At 47.8% G+C, this 22,386-nt stretch overlaps 1 protein-coding gene across 2 annotated transcripts; it reads right to left on the bottom strand.

Moving 5' to 3' along the window:
* Positions 1–28: 28 nt before the first annotated feature.
* On the bottom strand, positions 29–22,038 carry PRKAA2 (protein kinase AMP-activated catalytic subunit alpha 2). 2 transcript variants are annotated; one of them, XM_058842499.1, is made up of 9 exons: positions 21,858–22,038; positions 16,273–16,414; positions 14,237–14,330; positions 12,769–12,913; positions 11,868–11,955; positions 9,174–9,398; positions 7,723–8,227; positions 5,961–6,087; positions 29–5,780 (listed from the first exon to the last, which is right to left on the bottom strand). In XM_058842499.1, the coding sequence occupies exons 1-9, from the start codon at positions 21,949–21,951 to the stop codon at positions 5,542–5,544; spliced, it is 1,659 nt and encodes a 552-aa protein (XP_058698482.1). In that variant the 5' UTR covers positions 21,952–22,038; the 3' UTR covers positions 29–5,541. The 2 variants fall into 2 exon arrangements, with proteins under 2 accessions (XP_058698482.1, XP_058698483.1); XM_058842500.1 differs by having other exon boundaries at positions 21,883–22,037.
* Positions 22,039–22,386: the final 348 nt, after the last annotated feature.

Genomic DNA, 22,386 nt, shown 5'->3' with positions numbered 1-22,386 from the left:
TGTGCAGTAAGGAAATCCAAAGGATTTGTTGCTTTTATCTCTTTTCATCTCTGAGTTTATTAAAGTGCAAATGTCAACCATGGAGACAGCTATCACATGCAGTGCAGTACACCGAGAAACACTTTCCACACCATAAATGGAAGGAAAAAGGCTTCGTTGTGATTATCTAATGCACAAAGGACAAAACTGAACCAGGGCTCTGTGCCCTGCCATAACAGAAAGTACCACAGCCATGGTACAAAAACCTCTCCAGGCCCTCCCTATCTGACAAAATAGAAAATATGGAGAAGGATGGAGTGTTTATAGATCTCAGGGTTTTTTTTTCTGACCTTTGTGTTACTGATATGTTTTAAGAGATGCTTCTACTGAGAACTTTTTAAAGTTCAGTATGCTTTTCTTAAAATCATAAATACATAATATTATAAATCATAAATACTCCTTAGAGTACGAATTTAAGAACTGCAGTGGACAAGTCCACCTCACCTCTCTCATAGGGCTGAGGTTTGTCTGCCCAAAGATGCTGGGCCACGGACACCACAGAAATCCTGGGATTCAGTTTTGCTTTGTGCTCTAAAAGAAAAAAAAAAACAAAACAAACGCATTGAGGTACAAACCACGTGAATATAACATGATACAGAACACATGAACATGCTTTCAGCAACAAGAATAAATATTACCATGGCTACAGGGTCTACTTCACAGCTTTGTGAGATGAGGATAAATAAACTATTTCCAAACTCAAAAAAAAAAAAAAAAATCAGAGATGAGTCTTACAAATAAACTTTGACTTTTTAAATTAAGGCAGCTTCAGCAGGAACTTCAAGGCTTTTGTTGGAAACAGACTTTTCCTAACACCAAAAGTGTACTCGTGCTTGCAGGTAGAGCTCTGATTCACAGTCCAGTTCTCCTAATTTTGACGATTAAAACGAGCAAGGATCTGTGCATGGAATACCAGGCGTGCTCTCTGCAAAAGTCAGTGTTCCATCAGTGGGTGTCATGTGGGAACTCTGAAATCCAGTTCATCTCTCGGGCATGGGAGTGAGGTACCTCTGGCAGAATCGTTAGCTCCATGGCCGGGAGGCAGACTGGGAATTCAGAATTACAAGAAGCTGTTGCTTTTGGTTTTTTTTTCATAAGTGAATGATGAAAAAGGGATATAAAAGGGGAGGGCTGAGGAAGCCAAAGCACTAAATGAAAAGCCCATACCAAAGTAAGACCTTAAGAAAGGTGACTCTAGTAAGGTACATCATCCACCTGGAACAAAACCAGATCCTAAAACTTTCCAGGAAAGAAACAGCAGGAGCTCGAGCGGGGGTTGGTTTGGCTCATCCAGATGTGCGATTCTTCTTCCCCCTCTCCTCTCAGCTAATAAAAGGGTGAAGCCAAATAATTGCACAACAAATGGTACTTCAAGTATTTAGAAACACGGCCTGCATGTCTCAGAGGGGGGATCCTGCATGGGCTGGGGAAATTGTGCACCTCGTGAAACAAAGCTGCCACTTGCAGCCGTCCCAACGCGCAGCGAAGGCACGAGTTCATGTCCTGCACACAGCTCCCTCCTCCTCCTCCTGCAGGGCTGCACACTGGCAGGAAAGAGCAGTGAAATGAAAAGGAGCAGACAGAAGGGTTATTTTGTTCAAACCTCATCTATTCCAACACGAATGCCACCACGGCCACACCTAAGAACGTACACACGACACGCACTAACCAGCTGGTTCACGTTTTCACAACACTGCAGATATATTCCCCTGTGCTTGTACACACCTCATGAAATGCTAAACTGGACACACAGCTGAAGATGAGTTTCTGACCCGTTCAAGTGAAGGGAAAAAAAAAAAAAAAATCCTGCTGCCTTTACCTGCTCAGCTGCAGCTCCTGAAATTAAACCTACCCCAAACCCCAGCTGGCACCAGGGCTTTGGCCAGGGGGGTGGAAGGGCAGGATTCTCACAGCTCCTGGTGCCACCTCCCCTCCCATCCCTGGCCAAGGCCATGCCGAGCCTGGTGGGGTCAGCTAAGCTACTCAGGGGCTTTACCTAAAAGAGGGTGTAAAAATAGCATCCCCTTTGTCCAGCTCCTCTCAGAGGCTGGGATTAGTGAGTGGTGGCAGTGCTGAGGGCATACCTGCCCTGCTGGAAGAATAAAGCTGAGAGGTCAAAGACAGGGGTGCCACCTACATTTTATATATATGCATGTGTGCATATATAATATTTACATATATATAGCTTCCAACAAGAACAGCACAAGGTATTTCTGAATTAACTCATCCAGGAGCTGGAGGTTTCTGTTGGAGCCTATCTGAACTCTTTATCCTTTGCGTTTTGTCTCTCTCCCCCTCGGGCTGAAGCAAAATTTGGGTGAGTCTGTGGCTTTGCAAAGCACAGCTGTCCAGTGGCTTCTGAAGAATTGCACTTGGAGTAATTCAAGTTTCTGTAGTTCAAATATTGTCTACCCTGCTTTTCCCGACGCTTGTGCATGTACCAGCATAACTCAAAAAGAGCTGACCACAGTGTAACAGTGTGAAAGTTAAACTCTTCCTCTGGAAAACATAACAAGGTCAGCAGCTCCTCTGCAGCTGGGAAGCAGAACACAGCCTATTTACCTTTTGAAGGTAAAATAAATAATAAAAAGGAGTGAAAGTCCTCAGAGTATTTCAGAGTGCAGCACGGATTTGGGTAAGGCTGTGATGGACCCTTCAATCCCATGTGGTTGCTGAGGAGGTGCTTGCACCAGTCCTGCTCCCTCTGCTGCCTCTGCTGACCCTGAGCAGGGAAGTGCTTCATCCCTTTGTGTCTGTCCATATGGAAAGCTGAGTAACTCCAGGCAGGACTGGTTTTGCAGATCCACACAGCAGTTAATGCTTGCACGGGTCTGAGAAGATGCCAAGCGCCACAAGGGACTTATTCTACCAACCTAAAAATCCCACCCGCCTCCAGGAAGCAAATATTTCCTCCCAAGGGCATTTGCTGCTGCTTAATACTATTAGCTCTGCTGGGAAGGAAATCCCAGAGGAGAAGGGTAAATTTAAAAAAAGACAATCAGTACATCTACCTGCTCCTGAGCCCCAGACTGTAACACCCCAGCCCCTTAGCAAGGGGGCTACAGGTGCTGCCAGGATTTGGCAAGATGCTCAGCTGGGAGTAAAGATTTGAAAAGCCTTTAACATTTCAAACACACTTCACTCATTGCTCTTTCCTGGATGGAAATTAATGCCTGGCCCTACATCTGCTCCTTTGCAAAGGGATTTATCTCCATCACCCCAAAACCATTCAGGGCTCTTTGCTCATCTCAGCCTTGATCCAAAAGCTGCTGAAGGGCTGGGTGCTCCTCAGCTTTGACTCTGGGGTGGGGTTTGTATTTATTTATTATTATTTTTCTTTTGCATGCAGGAGTTTGGATTCTCCATCCAAACTCACACCCCAGCACTGGCGACACAAATCACCTGGCAGCCACCAGGCACAGCACCAAAGCCATCCTCCACCCCAGAGGATTTATTTAATAGTCATAATATAATAAAAGGCTCGTTACAAAACCTAGGAGCACTACAAATATTTCCAGTATTTCTTTTAAAAACAGAGCTGTTCTGCTGTGGGCTTACAGTCCAACCACTGCTGTGTTGGATTTAGTGTTCAAGAGCGTAACAGCAAAACTGATTTTTTTTTTCTTTTTTTTTTTTTTTTTGTGTCAGCTTTCTACTTTCCTACTTTGTGCGGCTTCTGGAAAAACTGGAGCTCTAAAGTCACATTAGTGAGGATCCAAGCACAATCTGTAACAAAAGTAAGGCAATTTTGTGGTTCTTTTAAAAAAAAAGGGACTTCAAGCTGAAAAGGTCCATTTAACTGCCAGTAGATGGCAAAAATATCCTGTGTTTGTCTTGATTACCTTAAATAATTAGTAAAAAAGGCTTAATGTGTTCTCTTCCTTGCTTCTCATAAAAACTTGCAGAAAGTATAAATTAAAGTGCAACTGTACAAAAAAAAATAACCCCAAAACCTAGGAAAAAACCTCAAGGGGTCATAAGAAGCTATCAAAAAGACAGATGAAACTTTTTTTTCAAGTTGAATGACTGCATACCTGGGACCAGCAAAAGTTCTTTGCTTTGTTTCTTGAAACAGAACACAAAAGGAAAAAAACCAAAAAAACAGAACAAAACCAAACCCCCCCCACCCAGGATTTTTTTGGCAAAGCTCTCATAAAGCATTTGTTCCTTGATTAGACTATTACTTCATAATCAAGTAAATGGAATTAAATACCATGTCAAAGCCAAGCAGATGCCAAAGCTGCCCATTAGATTAATCCCATGTAATAAAAAATAATAACTCTTTAAAACAAAGAAGTCACACATGCATTGGGGTTTACCCTTGGGTGACAAGAATTTAACCTTAAAAATCCCTGCTGTTTGTCTTTAAAAATTAAAATCCCATCCTTCAGGTAGCCAGTAGCAAAGGAACAGTAAAATTCCGGGTTGGGATATCCCTGCCTGGTCAGCGGTGTGGCGAAGGTCACGGTCCAGTGGGCAGCAGCAGGACAGGAGAGCCCTTGGGCAGGAGCAGTGAGTGTCCAGCAGCAGGGAAGGCAGATTTGGCAGTGATTTTGGGGAGGTGACAACAGGCAGAGCTTCCTAGGGGAGAGGTGAGAGCTCCGGAGCTGCTGATGGCTCCTGCCCGGCAGGGACGATGCCAGCCCTCGGGTGAAGCACTGGGCTGTGGGGTGGGTGACCCAGATCCTGTCCCCTGCTCACCTGAACCCTGCTTGGGATCCAGGTGGAGCCCGTGGTGAGGCAGGGGAGGGGGAGCAGGCTGGAGGGAGGATTAAGGGCTGGGGAAAAGGCAATCTGCCTTCAGCTCTGAGCGTGGCGAGCAGGTCAGCGCTGTCCGGAGCTCTCGGGAGGAAATGAAGCACCTTAGGGACGCTCCTCTGCAAAGACTGGACATGGGGAGGCCTCCCCATGGCAGCTTTGCAGCAGGACCTTTGCACATCCCACCTTCCCTCCCCATCTTTAGCAGAGGGAAAAAGAGAGGGGAGGGAGGTCATATTGCACTAGTGCAGAAGCATCTAAGCAGCTGCTGCTTTGGGGAGAAAAGTGTTAAGAGAGGCTGGTACCTGGGTGTGAACAGAACTGCTTCATCACCCTCCTTTTCACAGAGCTCCTGCTCAGCCCCTCCACCCTGGCTCAGCCCATCCTGGCCCTGCTCTGCACATCAAACTCCCTGCAGGAAGCTTGGCTGTACCTCCATTTCCTCAGGAAGAACCAGGGGGGAGGAGTTTTCCAAAAACTCCGTGATACGTTTGTTACGCTACAGCCTCGACATTCCCCACGGGCTTCACGAGGAAAGAAAACCAAAGGGGTATTGGATACATTTTGCCAGGCACAAGGAGAGGAAATTAAGTTAATTTCCTTGGTGCCTCGCTAGAGGGAAGCATGTTTTGGGTCTGGACTTGGCAGTGTGGGGAGGAGGAGGAGGAAGAACAAGGAAGCAAAAGAAAGGAGGCGCGGACGAGTCGGCGCAGATCCTCACGGCGCGCAGAGGGGCCGGTGCCATCAGCGGGCCAGGGCCATGATGAGGCTGGCACACATCTCAAAGAAGTCCATGGTGTGGCTGCCCAGGCGTGGGGGCACCGAGGGGATGCTGCCCACCAAGGAGCCGCTCAGGGAGCCCATCAGAGACTGGCACTCGCCGGCCGCGGCCGCGTCGATGCTCAGGCGCGGCCGGTGCAAGCCTGCGGCCGAGCAGGAGCGCTGGGGCGTGGAGGAGCCAGACCTCTGCTCCATCACCTCGTCTTGAAAAGCCAAAAAAAAAGGAAGAAAAGAGAAAAAGTGCGGTAAGGAAACGGGAACAGCAGCGGAGATGAATGGCTTGAAAGTGCTTTCGCTGAAATGACACACGCATAAAGCTTCAAAATGGATGGTTCTTAAACACCCAGCCTTGCCCTTCTACGTGTTCTCCACCTCCTACTCACCATCGATGCTCTTGAAGTCCAGCAGGTAGCTGCGGTTGTCCACCTGGTAGAGCTGCAGGCTCATCTTCGCGTAGTTGCCGGTGACGGGGTTCTTGCGGCGCACCCGCAGGTGGTAGGCGTTCACCACCTGCAAGGGGAAACCTGCCCTCAGCAGGGACACTCCAGGCAGCAAGGGCAACACTTCTTTCCTTGTTTTTTCTGAATTTGAGCAAGACATCTTCTGGGAAAAACAGTTTCTCAAAAGGACAACGCCTATAAAATGAAGCAAGTGGCTTCATTTCCTCCTATCTTTAAATATTCTTGTTAAGGTTCTGATTCACCAGAATCAGGCTGAGGAAGCTGCAGTGACCCACCTGCCAGGCACAAAACTGATGTTTGCTCCTTCCTCACCAGCAGCCATGGCCACATGAACCAAGAAGTCCACTCGTGGACCCACATACACGGACAGTGTTCATGGAATCAGAGCCAGCTGGGCAGAGCAGCCTCTCCCACCAGCACAGCTGAACCCAGTGCTGGTGGATCAGCCTCAAGCTGAGTGTTTCCCTCACTGCTTCCCACCTTCACAATCTGCTGCATCTCATTTACAACGAGATCTTTTCTCTGAGCTATTTTTATGAAGCAACTGCGTGGATGGGAGAGGTAATTCTGAAGAAGAGTCACATCTGAAGTTATTCTTAGGGTGGGAAGGCTATTGTGAAACCTCCTCGTATGAAATCAGCTCCACTGCCTACAGAGATGTTGGGCTGAGTTGGTTTGTGAGGCTGTAGCAGAAATACACTCCCTGTACAAGCATGCAGCTAAAAAATGTCTGGCTGGTGTGGGCTAGTGGCTCATCTCCTACCTGGTGCAGGGAAATCTGATTTCTGGAAGCTACTTGGCTTTAAAGACATAATAATATCAAAACCAAGGAGGAGTCCAGAGGTTTCAAAGAAGCAGCACAGTGAAATTCACACAGAACAATGCTTGGCACCTGGAGGGAGGAGGGGAGCTCCTCTGGTGATGAAGATCTGGGCTGAAATTCTCCTTACCTGGCTCCCAATGCTCACATGATGCTGCTGCCAAAGGCCACAAGCCAGGAGAGCTCACCCCAGGGGCTGCACCAGGATTTGGGGAGTCAGGCACAGCAGCAGAGATCTAGGACTAATTTAGGGATTTATTGTTCCAGCTTTGAAAAGGACTGCAACTAAATACCTGCAGTGAGTACTGGCAGCTAAAACATCTGGGTTTAGATCAAGAAGCTGAGCCCTAAACTGAGGAAGCAATAAGTGTCTGGAAACATATCACCATGAGCACTGCTGCATCAAGGAAAAGGCCACCACATCAATGATACAAATCCTGCACCAAATGGCCCCTGCCCCCACTCCTGCATCCTCCAGGACAATTCCTACTGTGCCATTTCAGTCCTCACAGGACCAGGCAGAAATAATGGGAGTTCCTCTGCTCAGGAGCACTCGAGATGACCTCACAGGGAATTAGCCACTAAAATTAGAAATGTGAACAGCTCCTCTTAGCCCTGCAGCTAAATGAGGCAGAATCATCTTTCCAGCTGAAGTCTTGAAAGCCCTTCTTTCACGTCATAAATAAACACCACAGACACTGAGGCACAGCTGGCACCTTAATTCAGTGAGTTTGTCTGAACAAGGAATAGCAGGGATGACTACAAGGTGGGGGCATTTATCTGGACACAGGTGATGCTGTAACCACACTTCCAAACCCCCCTGAGTTTATGAGATAAAGGATGCTGGAAACCAGCACTCCCTACCTTCCACTCAAAGTCCAGCTGCTTCATAGCCCGGTACACCTCGGCCATAATGTCATAGGGCTTGCTCTGGCTGCGGATCCCCAGGTGCCACTTGGCCTTTTTGACGGTCAGGGGCTTTGGCTTGGTGGTGTTGAGGGCGTCCAGGGGACAGCGGGCTTTGGGGCTGTCGGCGATGAGCGGCGGCATCCGCTCGGGGTGCGGCTTCACGCCCGGAGGGATGTGCAGGGAGCTGTCGTCCATGAAGGAGCCGGTGGGGGGGCTGGAGGCCAGGTAGAACTCGCTGGCCTGGTTCATGATGCGGCGGTTGTCGATGACCAGGTGGTAGGCCACGGCCAGCTGGTCCTGGGGGTCGCCGCTGTACAGGCTGTTCATCACCTCCGACTCCGTGCACTCGAACTTCTCGCACACCTCCCGCACCGCCTCGTCGTCGATCACCGTGGCGTCGTAGGACGGGTCCTCTGGGAACAGGTAACTGGGCAGCTCCTCCTTGAACCACTCGTGTTCCCTGGGGAAGGCAGAGGGGAGCTCCTGTGAGGGGCAGGATGGGGAAAGCAGCCAGGAATAAACCCCGGCTGATGAACCGGGAGCAAAACCCAGCCCGGCAGGGACAGCGATGGCACAATGCACGCTGGGCTTTGAAATAAGACCTCAGCACTTCCAAGATTCTCACACTTCAGGATTCCCATGGGCCTGATGGAGGTGCAGAGCACCAAACCTATGCAATTCCCACCAATTTACAGTGAGGTGAATGATAATTAGGGGTCTAAAACCCATACGGTGCCTTGTCTATGGGCTCTGTGTGTTGACAGTAATCTTGCCACGTGTGCTGCCTCTCCAACATGTAATTAAATCCTCTAATCCTAAGGAATTAAGAAGTAAAAAAGGAAGTTTGCATGGGTTTACTTGAAAGGTAAAATTAAGGCTGTCCATTGAAAATGCATTAAAAACCTGAGAATTCCTGGAAGCTGTAGTAACATTTATGTTTAAGCTTAGCACACCAGCTAGGTGTAATACATCCAATATTTACATATTATGTTAGTAATTCTTGGGTTTCTTCTCCTTTTCTTTTGGACACGCAGCAAGTACAATGATTACCCTCTACCTGGTACCCAAAGGGACGTGGTCTTGAAATAAAGTAATGAAAAATGGCCGTGGGACATTAAATTCCTGGGATTATTGCATGTTATAGCTTGGTTTCGCTAAGTGCTATTAACAGATTTTTAAGGCTATTTCATAATGCTATAAACCAGAATTTTAAATATTTGTATATAAAATATATATATATATAAAATCCTCATCCTGGTCTTCATCACGCGCCTCCAGCCAGCACAGAAGGGGTGCAGGGCTGCTCCTTGAATCACTTGGGCCAAAAACCATCTGGATTAGCTGACTATTCCTGAAAACCACCCTGCCAGCAGCCAGCCAGCCCTCCCCAGCCCACCTGAGCTGACCTGATGTCCTTGATGGTGGCTCTCTTGAGGGGGTCCACCTGCAGCATGTGCATGAGGAGCGTGGCCACGGAGCGGTTCAGGTATTCAGGGATGTAAAACACTCCCCCTCGGATCTTCTTGAACAGGGTGGGGACGTGCTCGTCGTCAAAAGGCAGAGTGCCACACAGGAGGGCGTAGAGGATGACACCACAGCTCCAGATGTCCACCTCTGGGCCAGCATAGAGCCTGCACGAGGACAAGGCCAGGAGAAAGCTGTCACCCCACCCTCTCCTCAGTCAGGGTGCAGGGGTGGAACCTCCTGCCAGCTCCAGCAGGGACAGAACTCCAGCCCACACCAGGGCTGCTCACGTGGCTCCCCCAAAACCAGATCTGCCTCAGCCAAAACTGCTCAGGGAAATGAGAGGCAGGGCTGGCACTGGCTGCCCACATCTCTGTGTACAACCCTGCCTGCACCAAACTCTCCAAAAAGCCCCACACTTCCAAGAGCCCTGCCTGGCTGTTTGCTCCTTAGCCCCAAGGGCTCAGCCAGAAATTTCTGTTCATTGAAGGAGGCAGATCAAACAGCAACAGATAATTCTATCTCTGAGTGCTTATTTTTGGTGTGCTGGTATTTAAGTGCTCCCGAATCCAACAAGCTGCCAAATGTGGTCTCTGCCATCACCAACTCAAGACACCCCAAATATACAGTTTTTCTGCTCCTGCTCATCTCTTTTTGCTACAGCTGATGCCTCCCCAGAGATTTTGGGAGGCAACACTCGCCCTTGGGCCTTGAGGCCCAACCAAAATACAGAAGTTGAAACGCAACTACAGAAGTCTCTTCATGAAACCTCACCATCCCGCACTGGCTCCTCCTGAAAAGCATCACTGCAGAGATATCAGTGCAGGAATCATGCTGGTCACGCATGAGACCACTCTCTGAACACCCCTAAAACACTTGGTCTGCCTGTCCAGGGGTGAGACTTTGCCTGCTGAGGCTGGGGACGGCAGCAGAGCCATTCTGGAGGGGCAGAGGATCAGCTGGATGCCCCCTCAGCCCTGCCTCCATGCCCAGCTCCCACAGAGCAGAAGCCTGATTCTTTTGCTGATAAGTGCACTGCCTGAACAGTCTTTTGGACCTTTAAGCCCAAATGAGATGCACTTTTACAGCTCTGAAACCTGAGCTGTCAGGCTCTACTGCTTTTGTGCTCTAGCAGGGAAGGCAGCAGGAGCCAGGAGTCAGCTCCCTGTGCTCCACACAGCCAGCAGCAGGGCAGGGAGTGTGCATTGTGCCTGTCCCCCCTCAAATGCAGCTCTCACACGCTGCTGCAGCTCTGAAAGAGACCAGCTTGGCACACTGAGCATGAAACTCAGGTAGCCCTGAGCCTGTAGGTGGGAGTGATGAGGGAGGGATGCAGCTGCAGCCAGCAAAAAAGTGCAGCACATGGGCTTGGTTTTGGTTTTCCTTCTTTTGTTGTTACTAAGCTGCATTCCCTTGGAACACTCAGGGGGACTAAATCCTTCTTGCTGATCTGCCATGTGCCTTGTCTCCTATAGAAATTGAAAAACATGTGTCTGGCCTTCACTGAGATGGAAACAGTAGTGATATTTTTTTGGAATCCCAGTAGTTTCTGGCTTTGTCCCTTTCTTGACAATGAGGATTTTCACTTGTTTCACTTCACTTCGTTTCACACACACAGAGCTGTAGTCACAACAGGGTTTTTGGATGCTAGTCTAATTCCTAGGATGCTCTGCCAACGCTTGCTCTGGTGTAAACAGGGATAAAATAATCATAATCACAGCAAATACGTTCTGAACAAAATGTTCTATTTAAAAGCTACGGATATAGGCAAAAAGACATTGGATTAGGAAAAGTAAAGCTTGTGGCAAAGGGAGAGTCAAAAAAAAAAAAGGGGGCAGATAATGAGATGGGCAGTTTGAAGGACCATTCAGAGGACTGAAAATTTGAAAATGTAGGTTTGCAATCTTTGCTAAGGTATTACAGAGAGAATTAGGGAAAAATGTACTTTCTATGTAATTTCTGATCCTGACAGCAAAATACAGGAGGCAACACCTCTGTATCAACACATGGAAGTCCAGTTCAGCCTTGTGGGGTGTGTTCAACACTCCATGTGCTGTACAGATGTTTCATGCTGAGAGATGCAGCCACAGAAGAGGTTTGTCAATTCAATGAATCAGCTCAAAACAAAGCTCTGAAGGTTGAACCTACTGCCATACCCCAAGCTTAAGGAACCAGGAGACAAGTATTTTCATTACAAGTGTTGGGAAGTGATTAAAGATCCTCCTGGTTCTTTTGTTAGTGAATGGTTTTCCTCATTAACACTGTGTTTTATATTACAGGTGGGCAGGAGAGGAGGGGGTGACCTGGAAAAGCCTTTCCACCTGGAACCTCAGTATTTGCATCCAAAGAGTCATTTTCACCCTCTTTAATTTGCAATATAAACAGTCAACATCTGGCATTAATAATTCCTCCAAAGTAAACACCTGTAGCAAAACACTGTTTGCTATTATAGCTATTGAGAAGTAAAATAACCAAGAAAACCTTCAGATCTTTGCCAGCAGATTCACCCAAACACAACACCCAGGTTGGAAGGATTCAGTTGCTTTTACTAGATGTGCAAAGCTGTTTCCAATACCAAGAATAAATCTGAAGTCCATGTGCTCACACAGACTCTGATAAGAAATGGAATGTCTTACCTTCCAGAGATGACTTCAGGGGCTGCGTAATTTGGGGAACCACAGCTGGTGCGGAGAAATTCACCATCTGACATCATGTTGGACAGTCCTAAGAACAAAATGCTTATTATACACTGATTTTTGATCTGAAGGTCCAGACCTGAGGACCCCGTGTCACACAGAGGAAAGGCAAGGAAGTGGAGTGGAATATTTGGGAGGAAACTGTTGATATAATTTAGATAGATTTCTCTGAACTGATTTGAAAGTTTTTTCTTTTGTTATTGTTTTTGTTGTTTGTTATTTTTGTTGGTTTGTTATAATATTGAAATATTCACTCCAGGCTAATTTTGCTCCTCTGAGTTGCAATTCAGAGCACAGAGGAGAAGAGACATAATTCATCCCAGAGCACTTACTTCACATGGCAATTGGGTGGGTCTGTGGAACGAGTAAATCTTCAGAAGGATTTACATCACTAGAAAGGACTCACCAGGACAGAGTTGGTAGCCCAGGTATTTTAATGGATTCCAACCCCTAATGCCACTTAGAGACTCCTGTTACTGCTCACTGTAAAATGAGCTGAGGCCAAGAGCACATGGCCAAACAGAGGGAGAACATACACGAAAATAAACACACACAGCCAGCTCACCCTGAGCTAGCTGCACCGAGCCTGCCTCAAACAGAAATTAGGTAAATTTTACGTCGGGTGATTACACTGAAACACAGCAGAGATTTACAAATTGCTTGGCTGCTCCATTCTCAGTGCCAGTACAGGAGCAGCCTGCACCCAGTAATCCCTGCTGCTGCAGGAAGGGCAGTGTTTATAAGTGTGGGATTTCCAGGTGGAGCAGCAGGCTCTGGGTTTTGTACGGCCACGCTCCGGCGGCGCTGGCTGCGCCTCTGGAATGCTGCTGGGGTCACATACCAAAATCAGCTATCTTTGCATTCATGTGTGCATCCAGCAGCACGTTCTCTGGCTTCAGGTCCCTGTGCACAACCATGTGCCTGTGGCAGTAATCCACTGCCGACAGGATCTGCTGGAAAAGGCGTCGAGCTTCTGCCTCCTCGACCTGTGGGAACAGCGGAGGGAACAGCGCTGGGGGTTGGGGTGCACGCAGAGCTGGCAGGGGAAGGTTTGACTTAGCAAGGAGCCAAAAAGCTTCCAGAGTTCAGAGAGAAAATCCCAGCGTGCCTGCCACCAGAAGCAGCAAATAAAGCAGATTTCTCACCCTAGTGTTTTACAGTGTGCCAGTGTTTGAAAACGATACAGCCCAGAGATGAAGGGTGAGACCTCGCTTTAGCTGAGATGTCAACAAGAATTTAAAGGTGGCACCTATCAGCCTGCTGTCCCAATGGCACTGGTACAGACCCAGGCTGGACAAAACACCACAGAGGATATTGCTGGGAGCAATTCCTCAGGGATTTCCTCTGGAAGCAACGGGTGAAGCTGAATATCGTTATGATTTTAATTACCTGTGTAACTATAAAGTTGTATGAGCTATATCAGAGAAGCTAAATTTTGAATTATTATTTTTACTGATGAATTCCAAAAGACTCCCTTCATGAAAAACTGAGTTTATGAAAGCAGAAGTTCAGAAAAGATCCAAATCAGTCACTGAAAAGATCCAGATGGGTAAAATGTGTGAGAAATCAGAACTGTACATACAAAACTGAGTCAGCTCCATTGACCACTACACTAATCTAACCCAAATTGTTGTAAATGTATTTTTTTGGTGGCACAGAGAAAGAATGTGTGAGGGGCTGATCCTTCACCTGAACCCTTATTCTGGATGTCCACTTTGGCCCATTTTTATCTCCTTGCCCTGCAACTGCTCCACGGGGCAGACACCAGTGATTTTCCTTGTAACCAAAACCTCACATTTCACAGGCTCAACCCACACCTCAGGAGATTTATACCCAGTGGGACTGCAGCCACCTGAAAATTTTGTTCAGCTAAGCCACATCCTTGAAAAGTCTTCAAAGAACCCGACACGGAACCAAGAGGGGGGTCTGGGAGAGGTGAATGACTGGGGCAGAGACCACACCAAGTTGTCTTCCACTCCAATGCCACAGATTTGCTGCTGATCCATGGGGGTTTTGACAGGCAACACATAGGTAAAAATCACAAAAATGAGCCAGTTTTCCAAACATTTGCCCTAAGCAACATGCTACCTTGGCTATTTTGGTTTGAGGGCCGAAAATACACCAGAGAACGCTGCGAAAAATCACACACAAGCTTCATGTGAGCCGGTACGAGACACCCCAGATGAGGTGGCTGTGAAACAACTTCTATTTTGGGCCTTAACCTTAACTGTGCTCCCTTGAGCAGTCATTTTTCTCCTGAACACCATCCTCCTTCCCACCCCAGTGGGAATTCTGGGACTGGCACTTACACGTCCGTGCTTACAGATGTAATCAAACAATTCCCCGCCAGACACGTATTCCATGACCATGAAGAAGTCTGTTGGTGTGCTGATGACCTGGTACCTTCAAAAACACAAGCAGATTTAGAAAAAACATGTAATTAAGAGCAGGGAAAGGCTTTTAAACAGATTTCTAATTCCACATCAACACTTCAAATAAGAATTTGTTTGGACCTTGCACTTGCAAATGCTTTCCACTTCTGAAAAGGCATCTCTTGTTTCCAGTATAATCTTTCACTTGTCTGTGAAAGGACCTCTTTTCCAGATCTATGATCTTCCTTCAGCCCTTTAAATAATCCTCTGAAATATCTGCCAGGAAATCTTATCACATTCAGGACTGCCCTGACTTTCAAATTTCCATTTGGGGTAGAAATGAAGTCCTGGTTAGCTGGGGGCAAGGAGAGGATCCATCTGGTTTCCCTCATAGCAAGAAAAAAGAAGATAAAGAGCTCTAGGCACTATAGAGAACTCCCTCTGGACAGGTACAGAAACAAAAAGGAGACCCTCTAAAGTTATTTTTCAAATATTAAATCTCTCTAGAATGGGAGGAAAATCCTTCTAGAATGGGGGGGAGAACCCAGAGTATCACTTTCAGTTTGCAGATTTATTCTTCATTTTCCTTCAAAATGATCCCTGAGTGCTGCAAAGTGTCCCAACTGGAATAAATTGCCAGTGATCAGCTGAGGTCAATGCAGCCCCAGGAATTCACAGCAGCACCAGCTGGGACCTCCCTCTCTTTTATTTCAGATTCATTGTTTTGTTGTTGTTTGCTTTTTTCTTTTCTTTTTTTATTTTAATTCATTTTTGCACTTGAATTTCATGAATTTTTACAGGGCTGTAATTTGAAACAAACAGATTTCAGCAATTTTCAGAGGCTGGCAAGGGAATCTGGGATACTCCCATAGAGATCAATAGCATCAGCCTCATTTTTCTGAAGAGCTTTGGACCCAGACATCTAAGTCACTGTTAATTGCCCCAATATCTCTTTTATATACATTTAAAACCTTATTGAAAGAGGTGTGTGAGCCCCAGTCTCCTCACATCTTTATCACTGTATTTCATGAATGCAATATGTATCACAGGACACAGATATTGTCAAACTGGATTTAGTTTTTATGGCTTTGACAAATGTGCAAACAGGATCTGAACCTGCAGGATGCTGGGCACGGAGCTGAGGAGCCTTGCTGGTGCTTTTTTCATGAAATAATACCAATCTGTTCTCCAATAAATCCATGGAACTGTGAAGTTACTCTAAAATCAACAGTTGCTGCATGGTTAGTTATTTAACTGCAGAGAGAATTTGTTTTCCCTTGCCTCTAAGTCCCAGGTATTTGCTATATCTCATGCCAGTTTTAAGGCTGACCTAAATGTCAACTTACCCTTGCAGTTACCATTCAACAGCTTTCTTTTATAGGAATGCCAAAGATATTATCAAGTGCCTCATTAATGTGGGCTGGCTGCACAAACTGGGGATTGAGCAGGAATCCCAGAGGCTGCAGTGCAGGTGCTGATTTACAGCCCCAACTCAGGTTCATCAAAGTGGTGACTTTCAAAACTTATGTCTGAATAATAAATTTTGACCCAAAAAAAAAAAAAGTGTTCTTTTAAGCTCTGGGTAATCAGTCCATTAAAACATAAATCCTACTGACTGCAGGCCAAGGTTGCACCCTCAGAGCCTGACCATGCTGCAGTTTGTGGAATCACAGAATGGTTTGGCTTGGAAGGGACATTAAAGATCATCCAATTCCAACCCCTGCCATGGGCAGGGACACCTTCCACCATCCCACGTTGTTTAAAGACCCATCCAGCCTTGCCTTGAGCGCTTCCAAGGACTGGGAAGCACAGCTTCTCTGGAAAACCCGTGCCAGTGGAACATCTGGCACACAAAAACTTGAGCAAACACATCTTTTACAGCTGTGATCCATCTCCTGGAAGCCAGGTAACTGTGTAAGAGAGGTGTTTGTGCACAGAGCAGCAGCTGGACACGTGGCAGGGAGGATACTCACAGCTTGATAATGTGAGGGTGCCGGAAGAGCTTCAGGTTCTGAATTTCTCGCTTGATCTTCCCCACCACATCCAGGCTGCGGATTTTCTGCCTGTTCAGTATTTTCACTGCTACTTTGTGCCCTGTCAGCTGGTGTTCACCAACTATTAGAGAGAGAGAGAGCATTGCAAAGTCACTAAACGGTGCAGCAGGGGTCACACAAGCAGCTTAGGGCGCTATAAGCAAAAAGCCACTTCTGAAGGGAAAAAAACAGAAGATGAGGGTGTGAAATATTTCAAAGTTTTTGTCTCTTCACTGTTTTCCCAGTGGAGTCATAGAAGGCAGAAGAGAGGGGACTTATCTGCCAAAACCACTCCACTAAATAAAACAGAGTGAGTTGCTGGAGGAGGTCATACCCCAAGCTAATTTGCAAGGATTTATGGCATGTAAAAGCTAGATTAATCAGAAACAGATATATTTAAATGGCAGAGGAGAATCTCCACCACAACACACTGGTAGACAAAATCCCTCATAAGCCTAGTCTTAAAACTAGACCATCACACTTTCTTTTTTTTTTAAAAAATGGTGTGGGGATTTTCCCTGCCCAAAATAGGGCTGTGGGATTTGCATTACTAAAATGAATTTCTATTTATACTTCCTCCAGCATGCTTCTTGCTCTGATGACAAGCTGCAGGAACACTGCTGGACTGCAGGAGCAAATTCTGCTTTTAGGAAAGATGGAAACTTCAACATGGGGTTTTTTTAAAAATGCACTTGGTGCATTGAGATGCTGATGTTTATCTCCTGTGTTCAGAGAAAAACCATAACCATAAACTGGGAGGAGCAGCCCCACTGTCACTGGGAAAATTGTACTTAATGATGTGAAACGAATTCAGCGTGGGATCCATTTGTTATCAATAAACAGACCACACAAAAACCAAAAAGCTCCCAGGATGCAAGATTTATATTGAAATTGAGAGCAGGAAGAGCCTGAAAATGGGGTGTTTATACCCAAAAAGGGCTCTCAGAGCAAGCTGCCCCTCCTCAGTATTTTCTAATGTGATATTCAACAGGGTGACACACAGATGGTTTCCTAAAGCCTGCACAGGAAAACCTGCTTACAGTAAATATTTGTGCTCTCTAATTACCAACGTCACCCTTCCAGTAAAAACAGGCGGTGCAAGGAGTTAATTACTGCCAGCAAACCTTGCTATTACATTATTAGAGCCTGTAATTTTGGCAGCCCTAATGAGCTGATCAGAAGCACCCAGGGTAAGCAGGAGGCGTGAGGAGGGCAGGGCAGCAGCACTCAGGGCACACCAGGTCACTATTATTAGCCACCAGATAAGACCTGCCAGAGATTCTTTCCTCAATAAGAGCATCCTAAAAATAAAACACTTTACTGCCCTTGAAAATTAAAGCACCACTTCGCATGTCCATTTTATTCCTCGTAATACTTAAAACTACGAGATGATGGAATGAAAATAAACTCAGCTTTGCAGCAGAGATGCAATTTAGGGATTAGCTGAGGGCTGGAGGAGGCAGATAATTCCTCTGGTGCAGTGCAAGGAGAGTGCTGTAAATAGTCCAGGGAGGCATTTTCCCTGGTGAATCCTTGGGGAGAGGAGAGCAGGGCAGTGAAGCAAAATTTTTTCACTGAACTAGGAGGAAAACCCTGATTTCTGCCACCCTTTGTTTCAGGACAACGCTTTTTGGCCTTGCCTCAGCATATACTTTGAAAAATTTTTATTGTACACTAGGGAAAAAAAAAAAAATGGCCATGCCCAGGATGAATAATTATTGTTTTTAATACTATTGCCAAATAGTTCATCCCCTTTCCCATCCGTGACAAACAATGTGTAACTCTGCAAAGGTTTGCTAGCACAAACACATTAATAATTAAAAATAAACAGCCTATTTTGTAATCCATCTTTTGCTTACAGTAAGCATTAGATACAGAGATATTATTGTTTCTGTCCCCAGTGACTTGTTAAGCCTCCTTGAACTCGGTGAGAGAGAGAGACAAAGAGGGAACACAACTTCCTATGTGGTGGGAGACTTTTTAAGCCTTTGAGGGCCCTCTGGAGCTGCAGGAATTTAGGCATGGGCAGAAAGGACAACCCTCCCTCTGCTCACAGAACCTGTCTCTGAACCCCAGCATCGTCTCAGAAGGGAGGGGCAGGTCCCAGGTCTCCCACAGGCATGGGAGAGGATGCTCACCCCAAAGGTGGGCAGTGGTGGCCTTGGCTGGTGGTGAGGACACACCTCCTTCCCTCTCACTGCCTCCCCAGAGTAAAAAAGTGGAAAGGAGACTCCTTAAATTTACTTATTTTTATAAAAGGGGGAAAAAAAAAAAAATTGAGGAGGAATAGTGATTATAGCACCATGAGCACAGATAATAAATAAAACCCCTTGACAGCACGGGTTTTTACATCACTTTCTTTATCCTAGCAGCTCTTAATATTTTTGCAAATGCTTCAGGGCAATGTAGAAGCTTGTGGAGGGGTGAGGAAACTCCTTCCCTATCAGCCCTGCTGGCCCTTATCTCAGCCCAAAGTTAAAAATGAAATCCATCCAAAGCATATATTTAGCAATGCTGTGTTAATTCTGTCCCAGTGCCACTTGCTTGTGTCTTGTGCCTTTCCCTGTCCCCCCTCTGCTCAGTCTCCTTTGGTTTATCTCCCCTCTGACACAAAGTTTGTCTTTCAGCAGCAATGCTACAGTGCCTGGCAAAAATGGGATCAGACCCTGCCTGCAGCCCAGGGAGGTGACAGAAACACAACCCAAGCACTGCCAGTCCTTCAAGGACCACAAATCAGTCACTTCTGTGGCAAACAAAAATAAAAAAGCGAGGGAAAGAAGCCACCAAGGCCCCCAGGGATGCTGTGGGAGGCATCACAGGGAAGAAAATATCTGGGTTACTCTACTGGATTTTGAGTGAAGCTCCACAGGGTGGGACGTGCCCACAGCAAACACAATTTGTCTCATCTGTTCTTACCAAGCCCCAGGGAAGGAGATGCCACCTCCTTCCTCCAAGGCTTTGCTAAACTCCAAGATCTTCTCTGCAGTTCTGTTTCTGCCAGTTATTCTAATCTTTGGCCTGGAGGACAGGGAAGACAACTAGACTTGGTAAAAATGCTGTGTGGTAACTTCAAGTCTTGATATGACACCTCCTATCCATCCACATCCTCTCCTCAAGCAGGTGCTGTGTTCTCATCACCATTTCCAGATGGAATCTCAGAATTATCACCAAAATCCTGCCCTCATCTGCCCCATTTGCTCCCCTCCATGCCTTGTGTGGACTTTCTGTAAATGAGATCAAGAAACTGAATGGGCTTCAAACAAAACAGTTTCTTGCAGTGTTCAGCCAGTTTTTAGGAGGATCAGTTCCCTGATGACCCAGGCAGTCAGGGGCTTTTCCCATCATGTCTCTGATGGCTCAAAATGACCACTCAGCTCCAGCCATGAGTTAAAGCTGTGGTTTGTACCCCATGTCACTAAATCCTCCCTTCCATTGCCATTTCTTATTTCCTTAATAACAATAATCCTGAACAACTGTAAATTATTATTTCTTAACTTTGACGAGTAAGGCAGGAAAAAGTGCCAAAACCAAAACCTTGTGCAAAGCAGAATTTGGAGAAAACACATCAGCAACAAGAAATGTCACTGATAGCACCTGACTTCTCCCTGAAAAAGCAATTCTTACACCCAACACACAATGCTTGAATCAACCAACAAAAACCTCTACTTTTCTCATGTAAATACAACTTTTTCTACAGCTTATTTGATTAAAATGCTGTAGCTCTGTATAAATGGGAGATTTCATTTCAGTTCCCAGTCCCAAGCACAAACTTCACCTGTCAGCTGCAGGCAAAATATTAAGGGAAAAAAAAGACATATAAAGGGTACTACTCACCTATAAAGGATTTTGAGCTGGGAAATCTCTTTTATGTTATTTGAAATATTGCTTTGGAAAAAGTCCATTTTTACCAAACTCGGGTCATATATGGGGTAGGGGGTATTTGTGCTAGTTAAGGAAAAAAAGGCTATTGTTGGCAGGTTTAAATTGGTCTGCAAGGAAAAAAAAACTGCCTTTGGAGCAGTTTTGAGGTCTGCTAGTACACACTAGTGATTTAAATGGTTCTTACTGTTAGAAGTATTTATTCTGATAATTCTTTAGACAGTAAATTTGTGGTTTGGGATTAAACACAGCAATATATTTTTAGGGGCGTGATTAATGGCCACAGGTGGACTTAGCTGCAGCGGTTGTGGTGGTTTCTTTCATCTGCTGTCAATTTGGGTTTCTTTTAAAGCTCCAAGCACTGAGGGCAGGCACAGCACCCCTTTGCCCAGCCACGTCTCAGTGGGGTGGGGGACACTGAGTGGGACACTGCTCCCCCAGCTCAAGCTAAACCCATTTCCTACTGGGAAACACAGCTTAGACACTGAATTTTGTTGGTTTTCTGTTTCTTCAGCACCTTGTTTAAAAAATGAAATTTGCATCTAATGGCAGAATTCGCAGGAAAAACAAATACCAATGTTTGCAAACCTCACAGCCAGGTTAAGCAAAGCCTTCAGGATGTGCATTGGCTGCTCTGGCACGACTGGCCAAGGAATTCCTGTGTGGAGCCCCAGTCTGACACAATCCCCCCATCCTGCAATCCTGGAATGGTTTGGGATGGAGGAGACCTTAAAGCTCATCTCATCCCAGCCCATCAAGGGCAGGGACACCTCCCACCATTCCAGGTTGCCCCAAGCCCTGTCCAACCTGGCCTTGGACACTTCCAGGGACTCAGGGACACCCTGTGCCAGGGTCCCATCACCCTCACAGGGAACAATTTCTAATTTCTCCCCAATATTTCCCCTAACCCTGCCCTCTGTCAGCACGAAGCCATTCCCCCTCGCCCCAGCAAAAGCCCCTCTCCAGCTGTCTCGCAGCCCCTTTAGGCACTGGAAGGTGCTCCCGGGGGCTCAGGAGCCTTCCCTTCCCCAGGTGAAGGCGGAGCTGCCCCATCCCTGCCCGCCCCGGCCCCTCCATCCCCGCTCCGGGGCTGCGGGCACGCCGGGCTCCGCGGGGCGATGCTCGGAGGGGCACGAACCCCCCCGGCTCCCGGAGCCCCCCGGAACCCCTGCGGCCCCTCGGGAAGGACAGGAGCGAGGAGCGCATTCCCGGGACGGAGGGGCAGGATGCGCTCCAGCCTCCCCATCACCCCCCTCCGAGCGCGGCAGCAAAGTTTTGGAGGATCCCGCCCGCAGCAAGGGCTCCGGGGGCTGGGACAGCCCGGAGCAGCGAGGGGCGAGCGCAGCATCTCCCGGCAGCCGCCCGGCAGCGCCGCGTCCCCGCCCGGGAGCCCCGGGCACGGCTCCGGCAGCCGGGGATGCGAGAGGAGCCGCCGAGGCAGCGGAGCGGAGGCAGCGGAGGGAAGGGAGAGGATGCAGGAGCTGAGGGAGAGGAGAGGATTGCGGAGCAGAGGGGAGGGAGAGGATGCCGGAGCAGAAGGAAGGGAGGGGATGCCGGAGCGGAGGCCGCGGGAACGGGAGCGGGGAGGCGGTGGCGAGGGGCGCGCCCGGCCCGGCCCGGCCCCGCCCGCGGCCGCGGTACTCAGCTCTTGACTTTGCCGAAGGTGCCGACCCCCAGCGTGTCCCCCAGCACGTAGTGGCCGATCTTCACCCGCCCATCGTGCTTCTGCTTCTCGGCCATGTTCGCCCCCCGCCGCCGGACCACAATGCACAGGGCCGGGCCGGCGGGGCGGGGAGCGGAGCGCGGCGGGCCCGGAGGGGCGGGGAGCGCCCGGCGCCGCCAGGTGGGACCGGCCGGGAGGGGACACGGCCCGCGGGGGGGACACGGCCGGGAACACCCACGGGGGCGGCACCTGCCGGGGGGACGCCCTCCCTGGTGACATCTTCGGGGTGCATTCCCTATTGCCATGTACCTGCTGGAGGTGACACCCTCCGGTGACACTGTTCGGGGTGAATTCCCTATTGCCATGTACCTGCTGGGGGTGACACCCTCCGGTGACACTGTTCGGGGTGAATTCCCTATTGCCATGTACCTGCCGGGGGTGACACCCTCCGGTGACACTGTTTGGGGTGAATTCCCTATTGCCATGTACCTGCTGGGGGTGACACCCTCCAG

This window comes from Poecile atricapillus, chromosome 7 (assembly GCF_030490865.1).
Source record: "Poecile atricapillus isolate bPoeAtr1 chromosome 7, bPoeAtr1.hap1, whole genome shotgun sequence".
Lineage (NCBI taxonomy): Eukaryota > Metazoa > Chordata > Aves > Passeriformes > Paridae > Poecile > Poecile atricapillus.
The sequence above is the reverse complement of the archived record's forward strand: the minus strand, read 5'-3'. Positions and strand labels throughout refer to the sequence as shown.